Consider the following 23,569-nt stretch of genomic DNA (forward strand, 5'->3'; position numbering starts at 1 on the left):
GCTAATGTAGAAAAAGCCTGTCTCTTGTAGCAAGGATTAGTTACTAGATTTTTAGGTTCAGCTGCCTACCTCATACTCTGAGCTACTCACAACTCCACAAATGAATGCTCCAAGAGATAGAAAGTTGCAAGAGTTATCAGTATGCTCTTGCAGTCACAGATGTATAAATAGAATTAGGGTATTCAGAACATTGAAAACAAAAAACCCACCCTGGTCATTATGTCAGCCAAAACAAAAAAACAACAAAAAACAAACAAACAACAAAAAAACACTAAAATGAACAAATTGTTTTTTCTATTTTTTTTCCAGACTATTACACTTTTTAGCATCTGTCATTTCTACTTGGAAGTATTTTATACCAGCTCACCTCTACTGTACTAGATTGTACGCTACCCAAAAGTGTTGAACATAGTGATATGACACAGTTAGTATTAATTTTTTCATGGTTGAAAGCATTCCTATGATAAAGTAGTCTTATTTCTACAACTACAATATCCTTCCTAGTTTAGTAGCTATACAAATGTCAGGTAATGAATTCTAAGCAGAAGAAAATATTTTTATGTTTTTTTTTCCTAGTCATCTTTCATAAGACATTTCCCGCTCTTGAATATGGAAATCCATTGTTACTTTGCTGCATTAGCCTGGATGATGCAAACAAAGCTATATAACAATAGTACTCAACATGAATACACATCAAAAAATAATCAAACTTGAAACTACACAGAAGGAAGTAGAAAGCATTTTTCTTTTAAAAAATAAAGGTATTTACAAATTAGAAGATATCACATAACACTCTGACTGGACAGCAAGAAACAAAGTAAGCTATGCCAGAGACGGACATATGCACCAATCTCACTATCTCGCACTCCTTACCCTAGTGCTGAAGGACATGCTCTCTTGGCCACTGATGTGCACTGATGTGGCACAAAAAGAAAAATTAAAACAAGTCTGGAAATGTGAGATAAATCATCTTGAAAATTCAAGGGTGATATAAAACCAGCAATACAGCCACATGTTCCTAGCATTAGAAATAGAAAAAAAATATTAAGGTATAAGAGTATATAAGAAAGCATTTATAAGCATCCAGTGCATCTTTGGCTTGTGAGAGATTTCACGCATATCAGTCACATGGGGGGGGGGGGGGGGAAACAACTCTTGTTAAAAGTCCTACTGCTAAAAGAGATACTGCTTCCCAACACTTAGCAAGCCCAAATATTCACAAGATATCCAATTCCTTGGAAAACTGTCAAAATGTACAGTAGAAAGAGATTGTAAAATAGTAGTACATGTAACTTAAAATTTGTCTTTAATATTTGAAGAGAGTGTTTGACAAGAAAAAAAACAAAACAAAACAAAACGACCCCCAAGTACATCTGAATGTCTGTAGCAACAAAGGCTTTAAATCCTTATTGCCAGCTTTGCCTACGTAGGTAAAAACAGATTGGAATTTGGCAAGCCAGAGCATCTATACTGCTTTACAGTACTCACTGACAATTTTAGGTATCCGTAAGTTTAATTTAAACATTTTGCATCATGTCAAGACCATTACCAGTACTCTTTTCCATTTTTCCCCCCAGAAAATACGGTCATTATGTCTGTGCACATTTTTAAAATTGGAAATTCAGAGATTTAGAAGCTCATATGGTAAAGATCATTTAAAAGACTTGTACTAAGAAGCTTCGTTTCTGAACTAGAGAAGGAAAGTATAGCCAACATGCTGCTGCAAACAACTTTGTCTTGTGCTATATGCTATATGTTAAGATGCACACTGTTGCAACATAAAAAGAGCAATGCAAAACATCAAAGCATCTTCTTCCTAATTTTCAGTTTGATGGATCATACAGCCTGTCTTAAATACATCTTGTTATTCCTCACACAAGTTTTTTACTCAGATTACAGATCCAAAGACCTGAATTTAATCCAAGACTACATCTATAATTACATGAAGTAGGCCTGACTTTCTTCTTCATAGCTTCAGCTACTAGAGATGAATTGTGTCTATCCTGATACTTAGCACACAAAAATACAGGTGTATCCTCACATAGCCAAAGTAGAAGTTTGAAATACTATAAATTATAAGTGCACTACTTTATATATTGGATATTTTGTTACGATCAATTAAGCAGTTTATAGTAACACGTCAAGAAATGCATCAAGAAATAAAACTGTTATGAGTGCATTCTGTGTACAGTGCTAATACAAATGGAAAACAATTGACCATAATAGATTAACAGCCTGATTCAACACTAATCAAACATGTACAAACATGCAGATATATCAACTCTTCCTCAGAAACTCCTGACAGAAAGATCAACAACAAAATAATTAAAAAAAAACCTATGTTTTTTAAAAGGCTTTTTTAATGTAAGGTTCTGCTGCGTGTTAAAAATTTCTCAGAAACAATATGCATATCCTTGGAAATAAATTTGTGCAGGCATTTTTATGCTGAAGTTTTATCTCTAAGCATATACTCTTATTAAGTTAGCAAATTAAGAAAGATAAGTAGTCTCAGACATCTCGCCCTTAAATCAAAGGGCTTAAGCAAGTTCGTAATAGAATAAAAACATTTCCACCAGAGGAGCTGTATTTTAGTTCTTGAAACTAGAAATCATATACAGTATGATCCTTTTACAGTATCTCAAAACACATATTTCACATTAAGAAAAGAATAAACACAGTATCTTATTGAACGTTGACATGAAACTTCAATGTATCAGTAAGCAATTTGACAGTTTGGAAAATACTATGGTATAATCATTGTTAAAGTATTCTTCTATTTATAAAAATTTTTTATAAGTGTGTTAAATCTGTTTTCTTCAAATTTCTAAGAATGTCAGACCATCTCAGGATGGTCTAACACTTTCTCACTAATTCCTCTCAATCCATATTTGGATATGAAATCTCTTTAAAAGCTAGCAAATTTTTTGCTCTAGAAATCATCAGTTGCAATAGTACTTTGGTATTTTCACTTTAGGAAAGCCTCATGGATTATAAGAAATCCACTCCTAGCTAGTCACAGCAGTTTTACATGTAATACATATATTGAAGGGTGTTAAAGATAGATCAACAATACAAAATAATAATTACAGTTGTACCTTTAGATTACACAGTTCAGACACCAAGATAAATCTGCCATCCGTTAATACTATTTAATAGTAAGGTATCATCTACCAACATAACTTTCAGACTTACTAGAAAGGCATTTTCATTAAAAGGATGCTTCATTAAAAGCCATCTATGTTCCCTCACATCTCATGTGACCACTGACCTTTAAAAAATACAGGATGGTGCAAACATCATTTGAAAGTAGAAGCTGGTCAGTGGGATGCTAGTATGTTAAAACTTATACTAGAGACTTTAATAAGATAGGCACACAATTGACTAGTGGACTTTAAAAATAGCACTGAGCTTCTAATCATTAGCATCATTAGCTTTATATTTAAAATTTATCTGCAGAAAAATATAATTTCACCAGTCATACAGAATTTCTTTTATATGCAATAGTTTAGACTCAACTCTAAAGAAAAACCAGTTAACATTTATGATGTGTGGAAGGAGTTTTTGGGTTTTTTTAGCCCAGGGCCTTCAATTGTGATTAATTTTTCTCCTCAGTGGGTACAGTAGAGCCAATTAAAAAGAAGATAGACTAGAAAATAGTACATAGACCAACTTTAATGCTACTAACTTAGAAAAATATCTGTAGCAGTCTAAAATACAAATATGAATGAACAATTTAGAAATATGGAAGTAAAACACTTCCAATTCCATTTAAAATTCACTTTGATAGTGTATTATGATAGTCAAAAAGAATATTTTTATATAATATACTGATTTTTCAGATAGTTCATAGATTTGAGACTGTACAAACTATTACAAATAGAATGCTAAGAGTAGAGCAAAAAAAGTAGCAAGTACAACACACAACATACCCCACAATAACTTTTCCTATCATCTCTTCTACTTCAAGATCATCTGTATATTATGTTTATACCTTATACTAACTTGTAAAATCATCTTGGAATTTGACTCATTATTTTTAAGCTTGTTACCAGAGAGAGTTCACACCATTTAAATTTCACACATTATTATGTCAGCTTTCCTTCTGTTTTTCAATGTCATATTGCTCTGTGTACACTCACATATATTGTCAATGTGGTTCCTTTTTTGTGTATATGAAAACATATGCAGATACACTCACTGCATCTTTATTGACCTCATTAGACATTATAACTAGATAACCGTCTATTCGTACTGCAGTCCTACCTTCATTTTACTTTCTTTTTTTGGACTGCATTGAAAATTCTCCTGGAGCTGTAAGATTCCTGCATCTCAAGCTCCTTTTCCTCTCACTTGCAAACATACTACTTCCATTAGTTTGTTTGACCCTGCTGGTAAAAGTCACTGCCACCTACATGGCTCCAAAACCAAGATGTGCTAATGCCCTGATTAGTCCTGGTTATTGAGCCTTCCCAATTGTCTATCTTTCCTTTCCTGAATTTACTCTTCTGTAGGGAAAACAGGAGAAAGGTAAGGAGAGTAGCACTCCCGTTTAGGGACAGTTGCATCCCTCAGGCCAGCCACAATCACAGCCAGTAGGCAGTGTACTCGTGGAGCTAAACTACCATACATGCTGAATAGAGGAGTTCTTCTCAAAAAAAGCATGTTGAAGTTTTTTTCTCTCTCTCTAAAAATTGTAAGGTTTTTCCTCTCACAACTTTAACTATAAGCTCCAAGATAGCTACACAGTTTTAAGATGCTTCATTTTTATTAACTAACAGTCACATACAGTTTTCAGCTTAGATACTTTCTATTCTCTAAAAAGGTATTAAACTGTGTGTATCGGGGGTTGGGGAAGAGTAGTTCTGGTTGACTGTAGCTGACCAGCTTATTCCACTTTCACGTACCATGACATACATACATTTCACATATCAACTACAGATAAGTTATAAAAAGTTCTTCAAAATCTGGGGCAGATTTCTAGAGTTCACTGCTTGAGATCATCCTCATATTCTCATAGCTATCTACTAAACTAAAAATATTTATTAATCATTTTTGAGAGTAAACCTTCAAAATTCCAACACTTGGACAAGTTTCAAACACTAGTTAGCTACTTGAGAATATTAACATGAAACATTTGACTACCTGTAAGTACCACTTCAGTCAATACTATTTCTTTACAAAAAGCTGTTTTTATCGTTAATGCTTGTCAGAAGAGGAGTTTCTCAGATTTGTACATTCATATATGTACGTTAGATACAATAAGAGTTGGGTTCTGCATTCTACTAAAAGAATCTCTCATCAATAAAGAGGTAATTTTAATAAAAAAGGGTTTATCTAAATATCTGGTGTTAAAGTGATTCATAATAATAGGCAGTAAAATAGATCACTGCAAAGGAAGAGAAAAGGTGAAAATAAATTTAAAAAACCTCAAACTTGACTCAATCGCATTTATGAACATATACACTGAGTAAGACTGAATTTCAAGAATGATACAAAAACTATGCAATTTACCTGCACTGCAAAAATCGTGCATATTTAGTATTCAAGAACATGCTTACATAACAGAACACTTACCTGATACAAGTCTACATATTAAAAAGAGATCCCAGAAATTATCACTGAGAGGGCTGGCAGACAGCACAGTATCCAGATCTCAAACTATCCCATAGATTTTTCTTCACTAGCATGCTTTTTCTCAACATTGCAGAATTGCAATCCATCACCACTTTTTCCCCCCCGTGATCTCTATTCAGTGATGGAAATTCATCATGTTAGTGTCCAAAAGTAATATCCCTAATATTTCACATTGATGGAAATTCTGTATGAATGAAGAGTGGGAAGGAGGATTACCATCATAATCAAACTGCAGCTTGATATTGTTAAATAAAACAAATGTTCTTTTGGCCCTTGTCATTTGAGTAAGCCAAATAAGAATCATATGAAATGATTCTCTTGTTCGGACTTTTATATGGCTCAAAAAAGACAAATCTTTCTAAAAGTGTTTACACATAAATAGTTGGTGAGAATCACATACATTTTTGTCTGTACTAAATTCTTTTGTATTGCTCAACTTCATTTCATCAAAGACTTGTAAACATGTCTATTAGATTTAATAGACATGCCTTGATTTGAGAGATATAATACATATATTAAACCATACAAAAACTGAAATTTATTCTTACCAAGATGACTTGAAAAAGAACAGGAACAAGGTGGTTTTCTTCAATAAAGCTGTAAAAACATGTTTTAAAAATTATTTTGAGAGAGCATTGAATTCTTATTCAACATACTAAAGCGCCAAAAAGGAGCAGAGGAGCACAAAAGTTGTTGCTAAAATCCATGACCTAGACCCTCAGCTTTTGACCAGCTCTCAAAAAATGAACTCCACTTCAGCTATTAATTGGAAACAGTAGTGTAATACTGCTTTGGAAATTATTTCTAGAACTGTCTCACTGATCTGATGCAAGAGAATGGAACAGTAAGGAAATTAATTTTTTTTTAATGGCTGAAATTAATTAAAATTCAGAAACTCAAAGGCTATGAAACAGTCAACATACAGTACAAAATAATTTGAACTAATAGATCTACAATGCACATAGTGAAATTATAAATATGCTGTGTTTTGCTTTTTAATGTATGCTCCATTAACTACCTTCTTGGCTTTAACATATTAATATATGACATATGACACTTCTAGAAGTTCTCAGAAGTAATTACCCAAAATAACTTAGTTATATTTTCCTACTAAAAATCAGACACACATCTTCACATATAAAAGAATGAATATTCTCAAAAACAATACTACTTAAAATTTATGCAGCTTTTTCTATTCTTAAAACTCAAAAAGCATTATATTTATTAATAAAGTGCATGTCATATACTATGACGACAAACTGAATTATAGGATCACATACTTTATCAGAACTCTAATTAACCATACGTGCTAAAAAAAAAATCTTATGTTAAGGAAGCATAATACAGTAATAAAGAATGAAAGATATCCTTTTCAATAGAACTGCCATACCGATGAAGAACTGAGAATTATTTACAAGTCACATGCAAGTTAAATATAAGTGCTTTCTTATTCCATATTATTTTGCTATTTCTCTACTCACCACATTCACTGAAATATAATAGTGTTGATCATATGGAATCTATACAAAGATTTGATTTAGTTTTGTTTCTAGTATAAGAAGATTTATTAGGCTGGACAGCACTGGCAAATGACTAGAAACAATAAAATACATTCACTAACCATTTCATAACATAGTGACGTAATTGTATACACCTATATGAACATGTTTAATGTAGCTCATAACAGCCTTGTTCAGCCAAATGCCATCAATTTTTCTTACATACTTAAATGTGTTAAAAAAAAAAAAACAAAGAACAAAAAACCCAACCAAGTTATACCTCACAACACAACATATTTTAAAAGAGGAAAGGATTTTCATGAAAATAAAAGTATCACGCCCAAGAATCCTGAATTTAAGAACAAATTTTGGTTCTAATAAAGTCGAAGAAAAGTTCCTGCTACGGAAGCCCCAGTAAGTTCCTTGTATAGGTTAGGGTAACTTGAAGCTGATCTTCCCCAAGCCACCTGTCAACAACGAAGCAGACTTTTATAGCAACATGGACCCAGTCATATCATAAGAGAGTCCCAGGACAGTAGACAGGAAAAAGAGTTGTTATGATAGTTCAGTGATACTTGAAAATCTCCTTTACAGGAATGTCATTTTCCATGGCCAAATCTACCAGTTTAATCAAAAGCTTAGCCCATAATACAGAATTTGATGAAATAGGTATACCAAACCCAGATGTAAAAAATACCATTTTAAACACCACAGATTCCACCCCTAAAAAGCAACTAATATAGTAGCAATCATGTTGACAAAACTCAGTTTTGCCAGCACAAACTTTTTATGCTTGAAGGATACTCAAATTATTTAAATCGAGAAAAGCTGCTTACTTTGCTTTATAAGCAGCATTTAAGAGAACAACAAATTGTCAGTAAAGTATAATAGAAAAGCAAGAATAACTAAGAAATCCTATTCTAGGCAAAACCTCGAAAAATTCTTTTGTGGCAAAGATTAACACAACTGGTTTCAAAAACTACAAGCAGTCCTGTTTGTTACAGAGTTACAAAGTCACCTATATTTTCTGCTGAGATAAGCTAAGACAAACCTACAGCCAAGATGGCCATCCTTAAAGGTCATCTGCAAACTTATGCTTCAAGCAAGAAACAGCTGCAGGCTTTAAAAGAAAATATGCCTATAACTCAGCTGAAGTATGAAGTCACATCAAGACATGTATTAAGACATTTGTGTACCAAAGCTTAAATCTGATTTATCCCAATTTTGTGTACGTGTGCAAAAAGAAAGAATGGCATTATTACATTCTCCATTGCTACTTGACATTTAAAGTGTTCTAGAAGGAAAAGTCTTAAAGTTGATGAAAGAGAAGTTTAGCTGCTGAATTTATTTCATAGAATGGCCACATTCTAAAATAAAAGGAGCTTTGTACTCCATAGACATTTCTCTCTCTTTTTTCCTTTAAAAGAAATTGAGTCCTATCACATGCTTGGAAAATATACATAATCATAGAAATAAATTATTATTCTAAATATCAAACTACTCTCATTCCTCTCATTCAAATCTATATCTGTATAATCAACAGTGGCTCAAAGTAACTAATCATGCAATTTTTGTAAGACTCACATCAGTATGATCAAAATACTTAACATTTTTCAGAATGAGATGAAGCCTACACTTTTTGATTAAAAAAAAAATATATATATATGCAAGATCTACTTTCCTAAGACATCTTAAATTGCCTTCTTGCAAAATACAAGCCTAGTGAGGGACAGAGGGACAGTCCTTTGTTACAGGCAAGGTTTCAGAAAAGTCCCAGGCATCTATTTTTCCTGTTGAGGTTAAGGGCCTTAGAACATGACTTCTGGTGTAAAGTTTAAGCTCTTTTTCCCAGCACTTGCCTGAAAAAGGCAGTACCTTATAGAAGAATGAATTTATACTGCACTGAATTGACTCCTCACATAAATAATTCTGGTGTATGCTAATGAAGACAGCATTGAGGAGACAGCATAAGACTAACTCCTTATTTATTGGGCACAAAGAATATCTGCACATTGTTCCCTATGCAGAATTCCTTGTCTGTTGAAAAAGTGATGGGATGAATATTTCAGTTGTATGTGTTCCACCTGGGTAATACACAAAGGTAGAAAAAATATACAGTGCAATCAATACAACTTCCCATCTTGTGTCACTTGCAAAACAATTAAATAAGGATACTACTTTGTTTTTCTAAATAAAAGTCTAGCAATGACATCTTTGTAAGTAAGCATTTTGATAAGTTCTCTCTTCAAATACAAGACATATGGCAGTTTTCCTCCCTTATAGGTATGATTTACATGCATGTACCTACAACGGCAGGTGGTCCCTGGCCAATGAAAACATGTCAGATTTCTACCATAAAAACTTAGAGCAATTCATTTCCCAGGACACTGAGACCTAAGCTTTTTAAGTCACTTATTATTCAAAAATCAACATATTATGTTATAATCCTGATAAATTTTTATAAAAAAAGAAAGCCACAGATATCTATTTGGAGTACAGACTACCAGTTAGTCTATATTTCACTTCTCAATATACACAATAAATATCTCTTCTAGAAGGACAGCAGTGCAACAAACTACATACCTCACTAAAAAAGATCCCAACACAGAAACACAAAGAATGTGATTTTGACTCCTGCCTGATAAACAATTTAAGAATTCATGCTCCTTAGATCTTGCTGCATTGCAGTTGGTTGGTCTGTTGGTTTTCACACTTGGACTTTTGTTCTGGATCTTTCACTAAAAAGCAAATTTGCACTAGCGTGCAAATGTTTTTATTATCAAATTGAGACACTGGAATAAAGGTTGGAAGATTAACACACAGTCAAAATGCCAGAATTCTAAACAACAGATACTTACTCAGTAATTTTTGAAAATAATTTGAGACATAATTTGCAGAGAACAGGAAGAATTCAAGAACCACAATTTTGTGGTGAATCTCTAGGTGTATCACTGTTTGAGATTTGACAGGATATATTGTTTGTATTAATACCTAGGGTTTAGATTTTAGCATAGAAAGCTATATATTGTTTGATAGTGTAAATATGAAAAGGAAAAAGATGAAGCTTGGATGACTACATTACAGTATTAAAATGGAATTTAAGATGATAAAACAGAGAAAGGGTTTTAGATTTGCCAAAAAAGACCTTATCACAAAATGCAATCAAAATTCTGATATTGAAATTAATATAATTCTTAAGGAAGTTTTTCTAAGATAACATATTACAGGAATTTGAACTAATTAGGGATCATGAACTAAAACTGGAGTGCCAGTGGGCAGTCTATCCTCATGCTACTGAAGTGGCATGAGGTCATAAGTAAATTGGGACATGTGGTCAACCAGTAACTTCTCCAAATCAATCTGATACAGTTAATAAAATCATGGATACAAATTTTTAAATTTAGATCCTGAAAAAACACCATATTCAGATTATGACCGTGCACTTCAAAAAAGAACAACTACTAAAAGGCAAAACATGAATTTTGCTGACTATCATTTCACAAAATAGATTCCATTCTGAATAATGTATTTCTGTCACGTAGGCAAATTGACCCAAGACAAGTAGAATCTTCCTAACATATTAGAATGCAGATGTGTAATTTTAAAAACAAACAACAAGATTATATTAAAAGCAAACTAATTCATTCAATTTATCTTAGACTCTCACAGTCCCTTCTCTTATCTCAACAAACTAGAACTGTTTTTTGGAACAATAAGGGGATGCTTTTAAGAGTCTGCTTAGCTGCCAGAGAACCAGAGAAGTTTGTTTTCTAAAAATCACTATTAGAGTTATGAAACTTTCCCTCATATATGCCCTGAGGAAAACAAAAGATTAAAACTCCTTCAAACACATACATATAAACAAAATTATGAACTATTCTACAGTGTAAAATTATGAAACTAACTTGTAAATGTTTGAAGATAAATGACTATAACCTTCTTCACAATTTCACTCTACCCAGTGTTGAAGCCACCTTTTCTTGTGCAATAGTTCTGGCTGACTAATCACCAACATTATTCTCAAATAACACTGATCTGAGATAGGAGGGAAAAAAAAATAGTAAAACCTGAATACTAACAGGAAAAATACATAATTTTGTTGTCATTACTTAGGCCATAGATAGAGTGCAGTAGGAGGATAAGGCAAAAGGAATGCTTATTAAAGACAATATCCACTAGTATATTAAGCAAATTGGTCTAAAGATCATCTCCCTCGCAGAATTTATGATCGGTATAAAATGACCCTACAGAAAATACTAAATATGCTCGTTGATGGCAATGAGACACACAGAGGGACAGCGGAGAGGGGGGCAGTGGAGCTGTCTCTCAAAGTGGAAAGATTCCTGCTGAGAGGATAGCCTTTTACCATCCCAAACAATTTAGTTTCTCTTGGTGAATCCCAAATAATAAGGATCTACTGACAAACTGGAAAGCTTCAAATTTGCATTATTGCTACATTTTCATACCATGCCCCTCGAAAGCTGTTCAAAGGCAAAGACAATGATTTTAAGAAATATAAACAAGACACAATTTACAAATGTTGACCATAAAAATCATCAGGAAAAAAAAAAGATTTATTAACCTATCATTAGAGGTCCAAATTATTTTAGAGTTAATTATTACTTGAACTGAGTTATTCTTCCAATCCAGTCACTAAGGTGTCCAAGCAGTTCCAGTATATGTTTCAACATATGCATAGAACATGTCTGCCTTCACGTAGGCAGAAAATTAATCTAATTATGTTGGACAGAGAATAATTAGGTTTTCATTGAATGCTCTAATTTTTGTAGTAGGAAGAAAAGGAAGACAAAATAGCAGTGAAGATATCCATGCAAGAGGTCCACATCACCGATATTCAGTGACAGTATTTTTAAAGTTCTTCCTAAGTATATGATTAACATTGAAGGTGGGAAAGCTAACATGGAGACAGTTTTCATAAGCACAAAAGAATGGGATTTGAGAATCAAATTTACAACAGCATTATAAGAAAAACATATGAGAAGAAATATCCTACATCATATTTCTTCGAGTATTTGCTATAACTGTCAGTGTGTAAAATTCAAGGAAAATATTTTTCAAGTAGTAGAATATAAAGATTTGTACTAAATCTTTTTTGCTCATCATGTATTAGCAGTTGAATTGCCAATTGCAGCCAATAATCACATGGTGAAATGCAAGAGGTTTACTTTCAGTTCCAGCATAAGCTGTCTGTTGCACACATTTATTGGAATTTACTGGGACAATACAGTCCCAGTCATTTTGCCAACAGACACAAGATTGTTGAGGGACAAGAGAACTCACATTTGATTCCTATTTTGCTTCTAGCTTCAAAATCCGTATTTGTGTAAGAATGTTTGTCATTTGATAGGTCTGAACTACAAAAAAGTTTCTCCATTAACACCAAGAAGAACTTGACAACCTCATCAAAAGAAAATTGCCTCCAACTTATTTTACAAATTGCTCAATGTCCACAAATTACATTTAAGAAATGTATCATTTTTTTAAAAAAAAAAGAAAAAGAAAAACACAAACAATTTTCTACCATCACAACAGATGTTCTTGTGTTTTGCCAATTTCTCAGTTTTACCCTCTCCTATTTACAAGTGGTATATCTAATACCTAGTCAATAATAAGATAAGCCTCATTTTTATATAAAATCATAATGTTGTCAGCAAAGTGATTTCCAGTCAGCAAAACAGTAAATGCAAGAGAGTACAAAAACTATATTAAAAGAAAACTAAAAGCACAGTATGCATTATAAGCCCCAAATACCTACACAAAAGAGCAAAAGCTTGGGGGCTTTTTATAAGGATTATAGCCATGAATACACATGCTTAAAGCTCTCTGACAAAGTTGCAGCCTCTGCAACTGTATTCTGCATATTCAGCAGCAACATAAAACCTACTCCTTACTGAAACTATGCAAGTTTCCTGTTACTTTCCACACTGAATATAAGATTTTTGATTCAACTTTAAAAAGACATAATGAGAAGTCTAGTTCCTTAAAAGTATCTGATTTAGACTGTTTTATTTCTTTCCCTTTAGTATAAGGTCCTGCAGGATGTTTTGCTTGGAAAATATATGTAGTAATTCCCACTACATATTTTCTTTCTGGTCTCTTGACAGCTGTAAGTAGATGCTTCTACCTAGCTTTGAAAACAGACTTCTTTTTGCCTACAGCATTAAAACAAACAAACAAACAAAATCAAACCCCCAAAACTACAAAACTACTCTGGCAGACCCAGCCCTTTTCAGCCGTCCTATTTCTTCATTCCTTATCATTCATTTCGACATCAATGGCTTGAGATCTAAGTTAGTGCGTCAGCTCATACTGTTGTTGATAAGCTAGAAGGGACAGACTAATTCTCTGAGTAGACTGTCTATGAAATGTTAGGTTTATAACGCAAAGTAATAGGCAATGCTATTCCTAATGGTTCAGTACTATCAGAATTATAAAAGTATCCTTCCTGATGAGATCAGACATATTTTTCTAGCCTCCGAACACAGAATCTAGCTTTCCGTACATAATAAATTTTTATTTGTCTGCATTGTGGGCTGCAAATACTCCAATATTGCAGTGATGGCACTTACACAGCACAGTTTATTTCAGTTTGTACAGTGGCATGTTTAAATATGGATGCACAGTTGATAACCTCTACTTTTCTCATTATGCTTACTATACATTACTATACATTGCTCTGCATATTACACAAACCTGCACAAAATGACAGAAACTAATTTTAATGCTATAAGCTGAGGAGCAGCTGGATTTTGGTGACGCAAGTTTTCCGTGATCATGTTGTAAATTTTAAAGACTTTTCTCCCCACTGAATATAACAAATAAAACTATCTCTTGATATTCTACATTGCTAATCTACATTGCTGTTTCTAAAAAAAATTTGCCATGTATCAATTTTGAGAATTTAAGGCTAATCTTTTGAAAAAGCAGTCAAGCTTATTCGGCTCAAACTGATTTAATACATTTAAATGTCAGCTTTATTCCACTCTGGGAAAAAAAATGAAAAATGAAAAACAAACATACATTTTCAGGAAAATGGGACTGTACTGATGTGTTAAGTATAACGTGAAATTTTATTTTAGTGGATTACGGTGCCTTCTGCTAAAGGTTAACTTGGGAGATTTTTTTCCATCCAGACCAACTTGATTAAAAAGTGATCTGTTAAGCACCCCAACCATTAGGCTTTAGAGAATAACAAGAACAAAGTCAGTCAGTCTTTTGATATTTAGTTCTGAGAAAATACATTATCTCATTTTTTTTTTCCAACCAGCTCAGGAGTAACAACATTCATGTTATCAGAATGGAAAGCAATGGGTCTTAAGAGGAATAGCTTAAGAAATAAAAGTTCTATGGAAAAGAAATGCAAGCCTCTGTGACAAAATATGTTTTTTAAAGTATGTCTTTACTATGTCTATTAGTGTCTATAAAGGTTTTTCGCATTCTTCATAAACTTTCAGTGAATTTCAATTACATTCAAGTAATGATTTAACTTTTTGATAAGCCTACTCTATTATCTATAGTTTAGAAACTAGACAACTGAATTTCTATTATAATCACATTATCTGACTTTAAAAACTAATTTTAAAAAGTATTACAGCTCATAAAATTCTTCAGGTTAAGGATGAAGTTCACTAATCATCTCGAATGGAACAGATAAAGGTTAAGTAAATCTTAGAACCTTTACAAATCCTAGAACATTTTGTTTTAGCACAGTTTAACATGATTTTCTTAAGTATTTACCAGGTTGTGATGGTATAATTTGGCAACTCTAGTATCTGTAGCCAACAGTATATTAATAACTTTTCAACTAAATTGAAGTAGTGGCTGTTTGAAGTTCAAGAAAAACTAGCTTTCTTTTTATTATACTAAAAACATAAAGACTTAAGAGATATTGTAACCAACTGGAAAATAAGAAAAAAAAAATAATGTTTCTTGAGTTTGAAAGACATGTTTGAAGTAGAAAACACAACATAAGTCCCTAGTCCAGTTCAGCCATGACATTATATTAAACAAAAACTGCATAAAAATTTGCAAAAGTTAATTTTTAAATTTTTCATTAATATCAAATACATATTCCAGATGTATAAAACTGTCTAGGATAAACCAGCAGCATAACTTAAATTGCCTAACCTTCTTTTGGATAGCTATTTCTACCACATGTTGTATTTTTCCACCAGCACTTAAATGCACGTTTTTTTTAATTTCAAATCAAGTCTGAGTGAGATTTGAGCCCAAAATACATGCAACTCTTTAAACCTAAAAATACGATTAACTAAACAATTTTAATTGACTTGATACATGGCAAAAAAAAAAAAAAAAAAACACACAATACCACATCTAGCAACCCATTTCTTGCAGAAGGACAGAAGGTCCTTCTATAGTTACGTCCAAGTATGTTCACAAAACTATTTGTGCAAATAAGGGTTGCAGGAATGAGTGCTTCAACAGTTTGCTATGAATCAAGGTTTTTAAGTATTACTCCTATCCATACGATACAATAAATATACTATACTAAAAGTACTTCAGCCAGAATCAACACACTAGTAGTAACTATAAAATATTTCCAAGCTGGCAAAGCAGTCACTTTATTCCTCAGAGTTCCAGTGCTTTATTAGATGATGAAGGATTCTGAATCCATATGTGTTTTGAAAGGTGATCTGTTTGATGCAAACATAAAATAAACATATCTCTTCCCTAAATTAGTTCATTAAAAACACGGGTCTGTAATAAAGGTAAAGGGTGCCTTATGCCTTTCAAGGTAACTCATTTGATTTTTCTTTTTGTATCTCCTGCAGATCATGACAGAACAAGAAGCAATAAAGCAGCATAAAGGACATTGCATGGTTTTGGCCTTGTTTTAAAATATAGTCTATAAAATTGTAAGTCCTACCCAAAGTCATACTTAATTTCATAGGATTCCATCTTACCAAAGGGGAAAAAAAAAACACATTAAAACAAAACAAAGAACCTTCAGATTATAGTGAAAAATAATTTGTAGCAAATGGCAGACAATAGGTGAGAAAAGGAAAGCTCCCAGTTCAAAAACCAGAGATTACTTGTTTAGTCAGTTGACGAACGATGATTTCAACAGTTCTCCTATTCCTATGAAATCTCATTCCGCTACAGAAGAGACAAAAGGAGTGTCACAGTACCTGAAGAACAGCTGAAGTTAGAAGGAGATGCACATGAGAAGGCAGGGAAGCCTTCCAGAGAGCAAGTCCTTTTCTTCATAGAAGCACTCAAACATTTCTTAGATATTAAAAAAGGAATATGTAAAGGAGAAAAAAAGCAACTGAAGTGGACTTAAAGTTGCACATATCCATTAAGTACATCCATTCAACAATGGGTTTAAAATATGAATTGAAAATGAAGATCAACATTTCAGCTTTTAATTTGCAGGTGAGACTGCAATTCTCACATGTGTGATTATCACATGCAGAGTCTCTAAGGAAGAGACTAGAGCATGTTTTGGAACTTGCTAAAAGTCCAAATTCAATTTCTGTTTCTGAAAGAGGATGAAAGAACAATTCTGTCCTGAACAGGAAAATAAAGGTCTAGGTAAACATGAAGCTTTCTAAAAATTAGAAGTTTTTTTATTTAAATATATTATTAAATAGCTAAGAAATAACCTCATACATATTTATTTAATAAAATTCTAAGCAGGCAGAGCTCCATCATCCAGTATTACAGTAAAAAGCTTATCTTTCAGACCTCTGAAGATTTCCACCATTAAAAGAAACAAAACAAAACAAAAACCCACATACAGAAAAGTTCCTAAATTTAGTCATACTTGGCAATTCAGACCATCATTATCTTTTTGGAAAAATATCAAATTCCTAAACTTATTAATAATACAAATACCTATTTGATTTATTCTCCTTTACAGTTCTTAAAGTCATACCTATGTATATTATTTTAAACTGTATGTTGAGAAACCAGTTGGGAACAAAAGTATTTTTGAGTTGGATCTGCATGAGGATTTTAAAAAAAGTTTAAATCTTTGTATGATATATGTGGAGAATAAGTGCCTAAAATAGGATTTGGAATAATCAGAACACTGAGCAAGGATCTGACTGATCTAGCCAATATGAAAGCTTAAAATGATCCTTTCCTCCAGATTTAGGTATTGGTAACCACGTAGGATTCATGGTCTCATGCAATGGTCTTTATTTTATAAGTGTGGTGTATTTAATAAAAAATGGTTACCAAATGTAAGAGAGACTCACATTCAACACCTGCTTCTGCTTAAAAGGTTCCAACCTTTCCTTCAACCCCAGCCTCCTTTCTTCAGGGAAATTTAGCTACCCAGCAGGCTATGTTCTACCTGCAGAGGGATACACTTCTGCTTCTTTACATGATGCTGTCCTACTGAAGGGGAAGGGATTAGACGCTTACTAGTGCACAGAGAAGAAGAATGACTTTGTCAGCTAATTTTTTAGTTCATCATCAGATGAAGGAAGATTTTGAGTCCAGCTCTGCCCTAATGATATTTGTGCATTTTTAAATAAACAAACACATACATGTATGTCAATTCTGCAAAAATCTAAGTACTTAGATCTTGTTTGTAGGGTCTGGTCATGTTATAAGGGCCCCCTTTTATAAGTTCACAACGGAAAAACAAGTACATTTGTATCCATTTTTATCATAAATGAGCTTAGGGAGGTTCTAAGGGCAGCACTTTTCTTTGTAGGGAATGCATCAGATGATCTGCCTCAAATTGAGGTGTCAGGAAAGGCGGTTACAGAATAAATCAACAAAATGAAAGAGACAAATCACCAGGACCAGATGGCACTCACCCAAGAGTTCAAAAGGAACTCAAAAACAAAATACCTGAACTGTTAACTGCACTATGTACCTATTTCTCTAAAACTGCTTTCACAGCAGAGATTTGAATGGCAGCAAATGTGATGTTAAAGAACATTATTTTTTTAAGAAAAGACTGAGGGGCAAGGGAAAAATTCGAGGTACTACAGACATCCTAAACCAGACCAATGAGTAAAAACTATTCTGAAGACAGAACTAATGGGTATGCACAGAACAAGAGCAAAGGCATTTATTTTAAAGGAATGAAAAGTAATGCTAATCCATTACAGATCTTTTAAGAAGTGGACAAAGGACAGCTGGTTGATAAGGTATTCTTGGGCTTTCAAAGAGTATTCTTGGGCTTTCAAAGAGTATCTTGTATTATTCCAAAAAGTATAAGAATATATGAGTTCTTAAAAAAGGAAATCCTAAACTGCCAAAAAAAATAAAGATTCATATAAATAAATAACAGGTTAAAATACTGAGAACAAACAGTAAAAATAGTTTATTGTCATGGTGGAGGAAATTGATCAGAGGAGTCACACTGGGATATGTTTTGGGGACCTCTACTGTTCCATGTGTGCCTAACTGAGCCAGAAAGAGATGAATTAGTATGTGAAGTTTGTGGAAGATACAAACTTATTTAGGGAAATAAACATGAAGGCCAGGTGTGAAGAATCACAGAAGGACTGCATGATATCAAGTGACTGAAAAATAGAAGAGAAATTCAGTGTAAAGTGAAGAACTTGAATAAAAAATAATCCTAAACTGTATAAGTAGTAATGAGCTCAACTGTTACTCCTCAGGAATAAAGAGCTCTGAGTAATAAACAACAGCTCTCTAAGAAGTGTTCAATAGCAGTTAAAAAACAAGTCAAATATTATGAATCATTAAAAGTAAACCAAGAATAGAACAGAAGACATTATTACACCATTGCATAAATCTATAGTGCACCAGCATCCTGAATAGTTCAGTTCTAGTCCAATACCCCTATCTCAGAAGTGATATAGTACAACAGGAGAAAGTACAGAGAAAGGCCAAAAGGTTGATCAAAGGAGTTTCCATACAGAATAAGACTAAAAAAACACGGACTGTTCAGACCTGAAAAACTAAGGAAAAAATACAGTAGAGGTTTATGAAGTAGTGAGTGGCTTGCAAATAACAAACAGAATTCATTGTTTACCATCTCTTCCAGTATAAGATCTTCAAGGTATCAAAATAAGCTAGCAGGTACCAAACTAACTTTCAGTGTTCACAGGTATTCCTTAGCATAAGTGAAGAGCATATAAAGAATAATTGTCTTCAGGGGTTTTCTTTTCTTTTCTTTTTTTTTTTCTTTTTTTTTTTTTTTTGTTTGTTTGTTTGTTTGTTTGTTTGTCAAATATCCTTTTGAATCCATGAAAATTACATGAAAATGATTCTGCAGTTCCTATTACCTATAAAAGCACTATGTCTTCTTTATATAGTTTCTGAAACACAACTCATGGGAGAAAATACCACTGTATGCTTGCCTTCTCTCGGCACCTGCTGTTGAACACAATATACTGGATTGGATGGCACTACAGATTCGTCTCCTGCCAAACAGAAGGTTGCATCACGAGTGAATTCACCCAAGTTTAACTCCAACAGCAGCATCCTAATCCGCTGACCCTTCCTCACTGTCAGTTTTTTTAATTCTTACATTCACAACTGCAAAAAACTCACTTTAGTGAATACAGATTTCAGATAGCTAAATCTGATCTCACCCTTCTGGAAACATTTGTTCTCAATTTGAACTCAGGAGTTCAGTTCCTCCAACACTTCCTTATAGAAGTACAAACTATCAAAAGAAATAAAGGAACAGCAACAACAAAAAAATCTAAGGCAAAATTTCAACAGTCCAGAGATGAATTAATTAATTCAAGCTAAATATGTACTTTTCCTTAGTCCCAGTCTCACCTTTTAAAAATCACTGGTATTAAAATAGTTGAAGGAAAACTCTGCTATTAATCCTCTTATTGCTTTAAGACCTGCAATTTTTCTACCAGTAAAATACTAAAAATTCTTAAAGAAAACAGGGCAATATATTTTTAGAAGTACTATTACAGAATAATGTAGCGCCCAAACTAGGACTACTAGCCTCCAGTCAAGTACAGAATAGACAAGCAATGGACAAATTCTCTCCAAAGTTCATCATTCTAATAATGCCATTTTTCTTAATATAGGAATACTGCATGAGGCTCTATTAGCCAGCAGTTATTTTATGATGTAGAAAGAACAGGTATCTAAGACAAATAACAAACTCATTTATACTGTCATCCATTATGAAAAAGTTAAACAACAAAACAGTCATCTTTCCCATAAAGAAGGTTTTGCTCCTATGGATGCTTAAATGTTTGAACCTTAATGTGCTCACTGAAATATATTAAAGGTTTTTGCAGCTACCATCTTACCTGTGCTCAAATTTATGTTTGAATCCCAGTTCTCAACATGTTAATGAGGTATCACTGTAATTCTCCATTGTTAAACTGAAAAGTAATAGAATAGCACATCTCCCACAACACAGAAGGCTAAAAGCTGCCCAAACAATAGAGCAATGGCAAAAAACTGCAAGTTTTTTTCCTTAAAAATGTTAATGTTCAAAAAATGTTAAATATTTGAGGTATTTCAGATGTGTAGTGCATTAGCCTTTTATCATAAGTTTCTAAGACATTAAAAATATAGTACTTGAATTACTGTGTTGCTGCCATATAGAATAAATTAGATGCAATACAAAACAGAAAGCAGCATCAAAAAAAAGAGAAAGAGTTTGAATGTTTTTCCTCTGGCATTACAACTAGTTAGCTGATTTACAGAATCAGTCAGGAAAAAAATGAGACAAAGAAAAAATTAGAGTGCATATGTCTCTCTTCAAATTCTAAAGTAAGAATTCCTCCAACACTGGTATCTCTATTGGGAAGTATGAGAGGAGATTGGGGAAAAAAAAAAGACAAGAGACAAATATGAAAAAATGGTAAGATTAAAGACAAGACAGACAGGCAGGCAGGCAGAGGAAGGCGTTAGTTGGACATGTCTGAGAAGAAGCTACCATCTGGTATAAACTAAAACACAGGACCCCTCATACTCCTCTCATTCATTCTTTAGTACTTCTAATTAATGGTTAATAGTGACTGCTATTTTTGAAAGATGCAGAAACAATGAGGTAAGTATTAATTTAATCATTTTGTCTTTTTATAAAGTCTTTGCTACCACCATTTTTTCTTTGTTATAGTTATTCAAGTCACAGGAGAAAAACGTTCATCTTAAAAAGCCAGGTTTTGGATGGCATGGATGAAAGAAACTTGGACAAGCCACAAAGACCCAGTGAGAAGTGACTCTCATCACTAAGATCATACAGAGTTTTTCCCATAAGGCACAAATCTAAATCAGTCTGGACCCAAAGGATTCGTGTCCAATGTTACCCGTTTACTGCCAATCATAACAATTGAAGATTTTTCCATGTTCCCAACTGGAGAGGCAAAACAGAGCATATGCTGAGAACAATTCTGAGCTCCATGTATACTGGTTAATTAGCTGTCAAGTCAAAACAGAATCAAGTGTAATCTAATGTTAACTAGAGCATTTATCTGGTTTTCCTCCTTTAACTAATTGTTCACTAGTCTTCCTGAAATATATCATTCACCTTCACCATCTGTCAAAATTTAGTTGAAATTAGCCAGTGCCTCAGAAACTGTTGGCAGACAGAGGAAGCTCAAGAAGACAGATTAGTAGAACGGCATAAACTTTGTTTCTTCAGAAATCTTGTCAAACAAATTCTTTTGTGAAAGTAAATGAAGAGGGCCAGTAAGACATGTTAGAAATAGGACAATTACAGATGTATTAATACCTGCAACCTAGTAGTCTTTCCTTAAATAACAGTACTAAATATACTGGTATTTAAAATTGCTGATAGTTCTTAGCTTTCCAAAGTTGCTCCTCAACAATGTTAAGAAAAAAAATTACTGCTTGCTTTAAGAAGATTGTGAGGATGAGTCTGTATCCTCAGTCTAGCTACATTAAGCACACAGACAAATTTACACAATTCTCTTTAATTAAAGAGAATTCATTAGGCAAAGGAAGAGTGCTACCACAAAACCCAGTACTCTAGTTACAGAAATAGTTCTTAAAGAATTCAGATCTCAGCAGATTTATTCTAAAAAGAGAAAATTATACTATGTTTGCATAATACATATAATTCTGCAGTAGCATAAACAGATTGTATACAATAAAAATGCAATTATTACACTTACTGTATTCAAACTGATTAAAATCTCAAATTTTCTAGTTCATCTTTAATCTATTTAGTATATGAAATCACTGCTCACAGTAGCACTTCAGAAGATGAAAAGAGGGTGCGCTCTCTCTCTCTCTCTCTCTTTTTTTTTTTTTTTTTTATAAAAACAGTAGGAAACAAATTGGATTTCCTTGTTGATATGTTTTCCGTTCTATGTTCATTTTGATCAGTCAAAACAAGACAGTCTGGTATGCAGTGACTCCTTAACTATAACACTATGAGAAACACCAGCAGACAACAGCAAGCACAAGAACCACCTGATTTTCACTTGCATTTTTTAGCATTATGACTTGGGCACAAATTCAGGGCGAGAAATACCTGAGTGTGTGCACACGTGAGATGTACTTCCCTATTAGGACCAATAAATGTGGTTTAAGTTCTATACCACTTTTTTGTCAACCATAGCCTAAACAATGACTACAGGTATCCTGAATTTATTACATGGAACAATAAAAAGAGAAGTTAAAAAGATATTTTTTAAATATACCAAATATACCACACAGTATACCAAACACTCAAACACACGTTAAAGGGTTAGCCGTATTTGCAGAAAAATGGAACAGCTCCGAAGTGAATTGAGTGCTCTAAACTCTAACACCCCCACGCACACCACCTTTACTCTAGTCTAATATGCTTCAGAGCACAATAGTTTAAGTAATGTTTTAAAATTAATATTGAAAATATTTTTTGAAAAAAAATAAATTATTAACATGGAATTAGGTTAATGAAATATTAGTGATAAAATCATAAAATAACTATGGTCACCTAAAAAATAGCACAAGAGTTCTGAGGGTGTGTTCATTTGCTAAATCTCCTCACTAGCATACCAGTTTGAAAAGTATTTACATCTATGTTACTGCTAACTCCTAGTGAAAAATAATTAAACTAAAACAAAAACAAGACTAAAGAACAGCGCATGCATGGTTGTATCACCTCACAGAAGCAGGGCTCTGTTCCGTCAGGGCCACTAACAGTTTCAGAGCATAAACTGGTACTGGGTCAGGTGCCATCAGAATGTGCTCATACCTGTAACAGGGAGGGGAGAAGAAAAAAAAAAGTGTGTGTATTAGTAAGTTGATGATACTAAAAACACATAATTTCCAAACATCATAATATCCATATTATCCACAATGGAAATATAATGTTGTTTGGAACTATGCAAAGTCTGCAAATAAGACTTTTTTAGAAATAGGATTTAAAAAACAGCATCAGATTAACTTCAAAAGTAACATTAATAAAAGGACACATCAGTAATATGTATGTATGTTTAACAGGCAAGTAGAAACATAAAAAAAATCAATTT

At 33.1% G+C, this 23,569-nt stretch overlaps 1 protein-coding gene across 1 annotated transcript in view; it reads right to left on the reverse strand.

Moving 5' to 3' along the window:
- Positions 1-23,569, reverse strand: part of ULK4 (unc-51 like kinase 4) — a 233,585-nt gene that overhangs the window by 116,368 nt on the left and 93,648 nt on the right. The window contains exons 29-30 of the mRNA XM_062569461.1: positions 23,200-23,292; positions 6,183-6,231 (exon numbers count right to left, since the gene is read on the reverse strand). Coding sequence (XP_062425445.1) covers positions 6,183-6,231; positions 23,200-23,292 — 142 coding nt within the window. The remainder of the gene's footprint in view (positions 1-6,182; positions 6,232-23,199; positions 23,293-23,569) is intronic.

Source organism: Rhea pennata, chromosome 2 (genome assembly GCF_028389875.1).
Source record: "Rhea pennata isolate bPtePen1 chromosome 2, bPtePen1.pri, whole genome shotgun sequence".
NCBI lineage: Eukaryota > Metazoa > Chordata > Aves > Rheiformes > Rheidae > Rhea > Rhea pennata.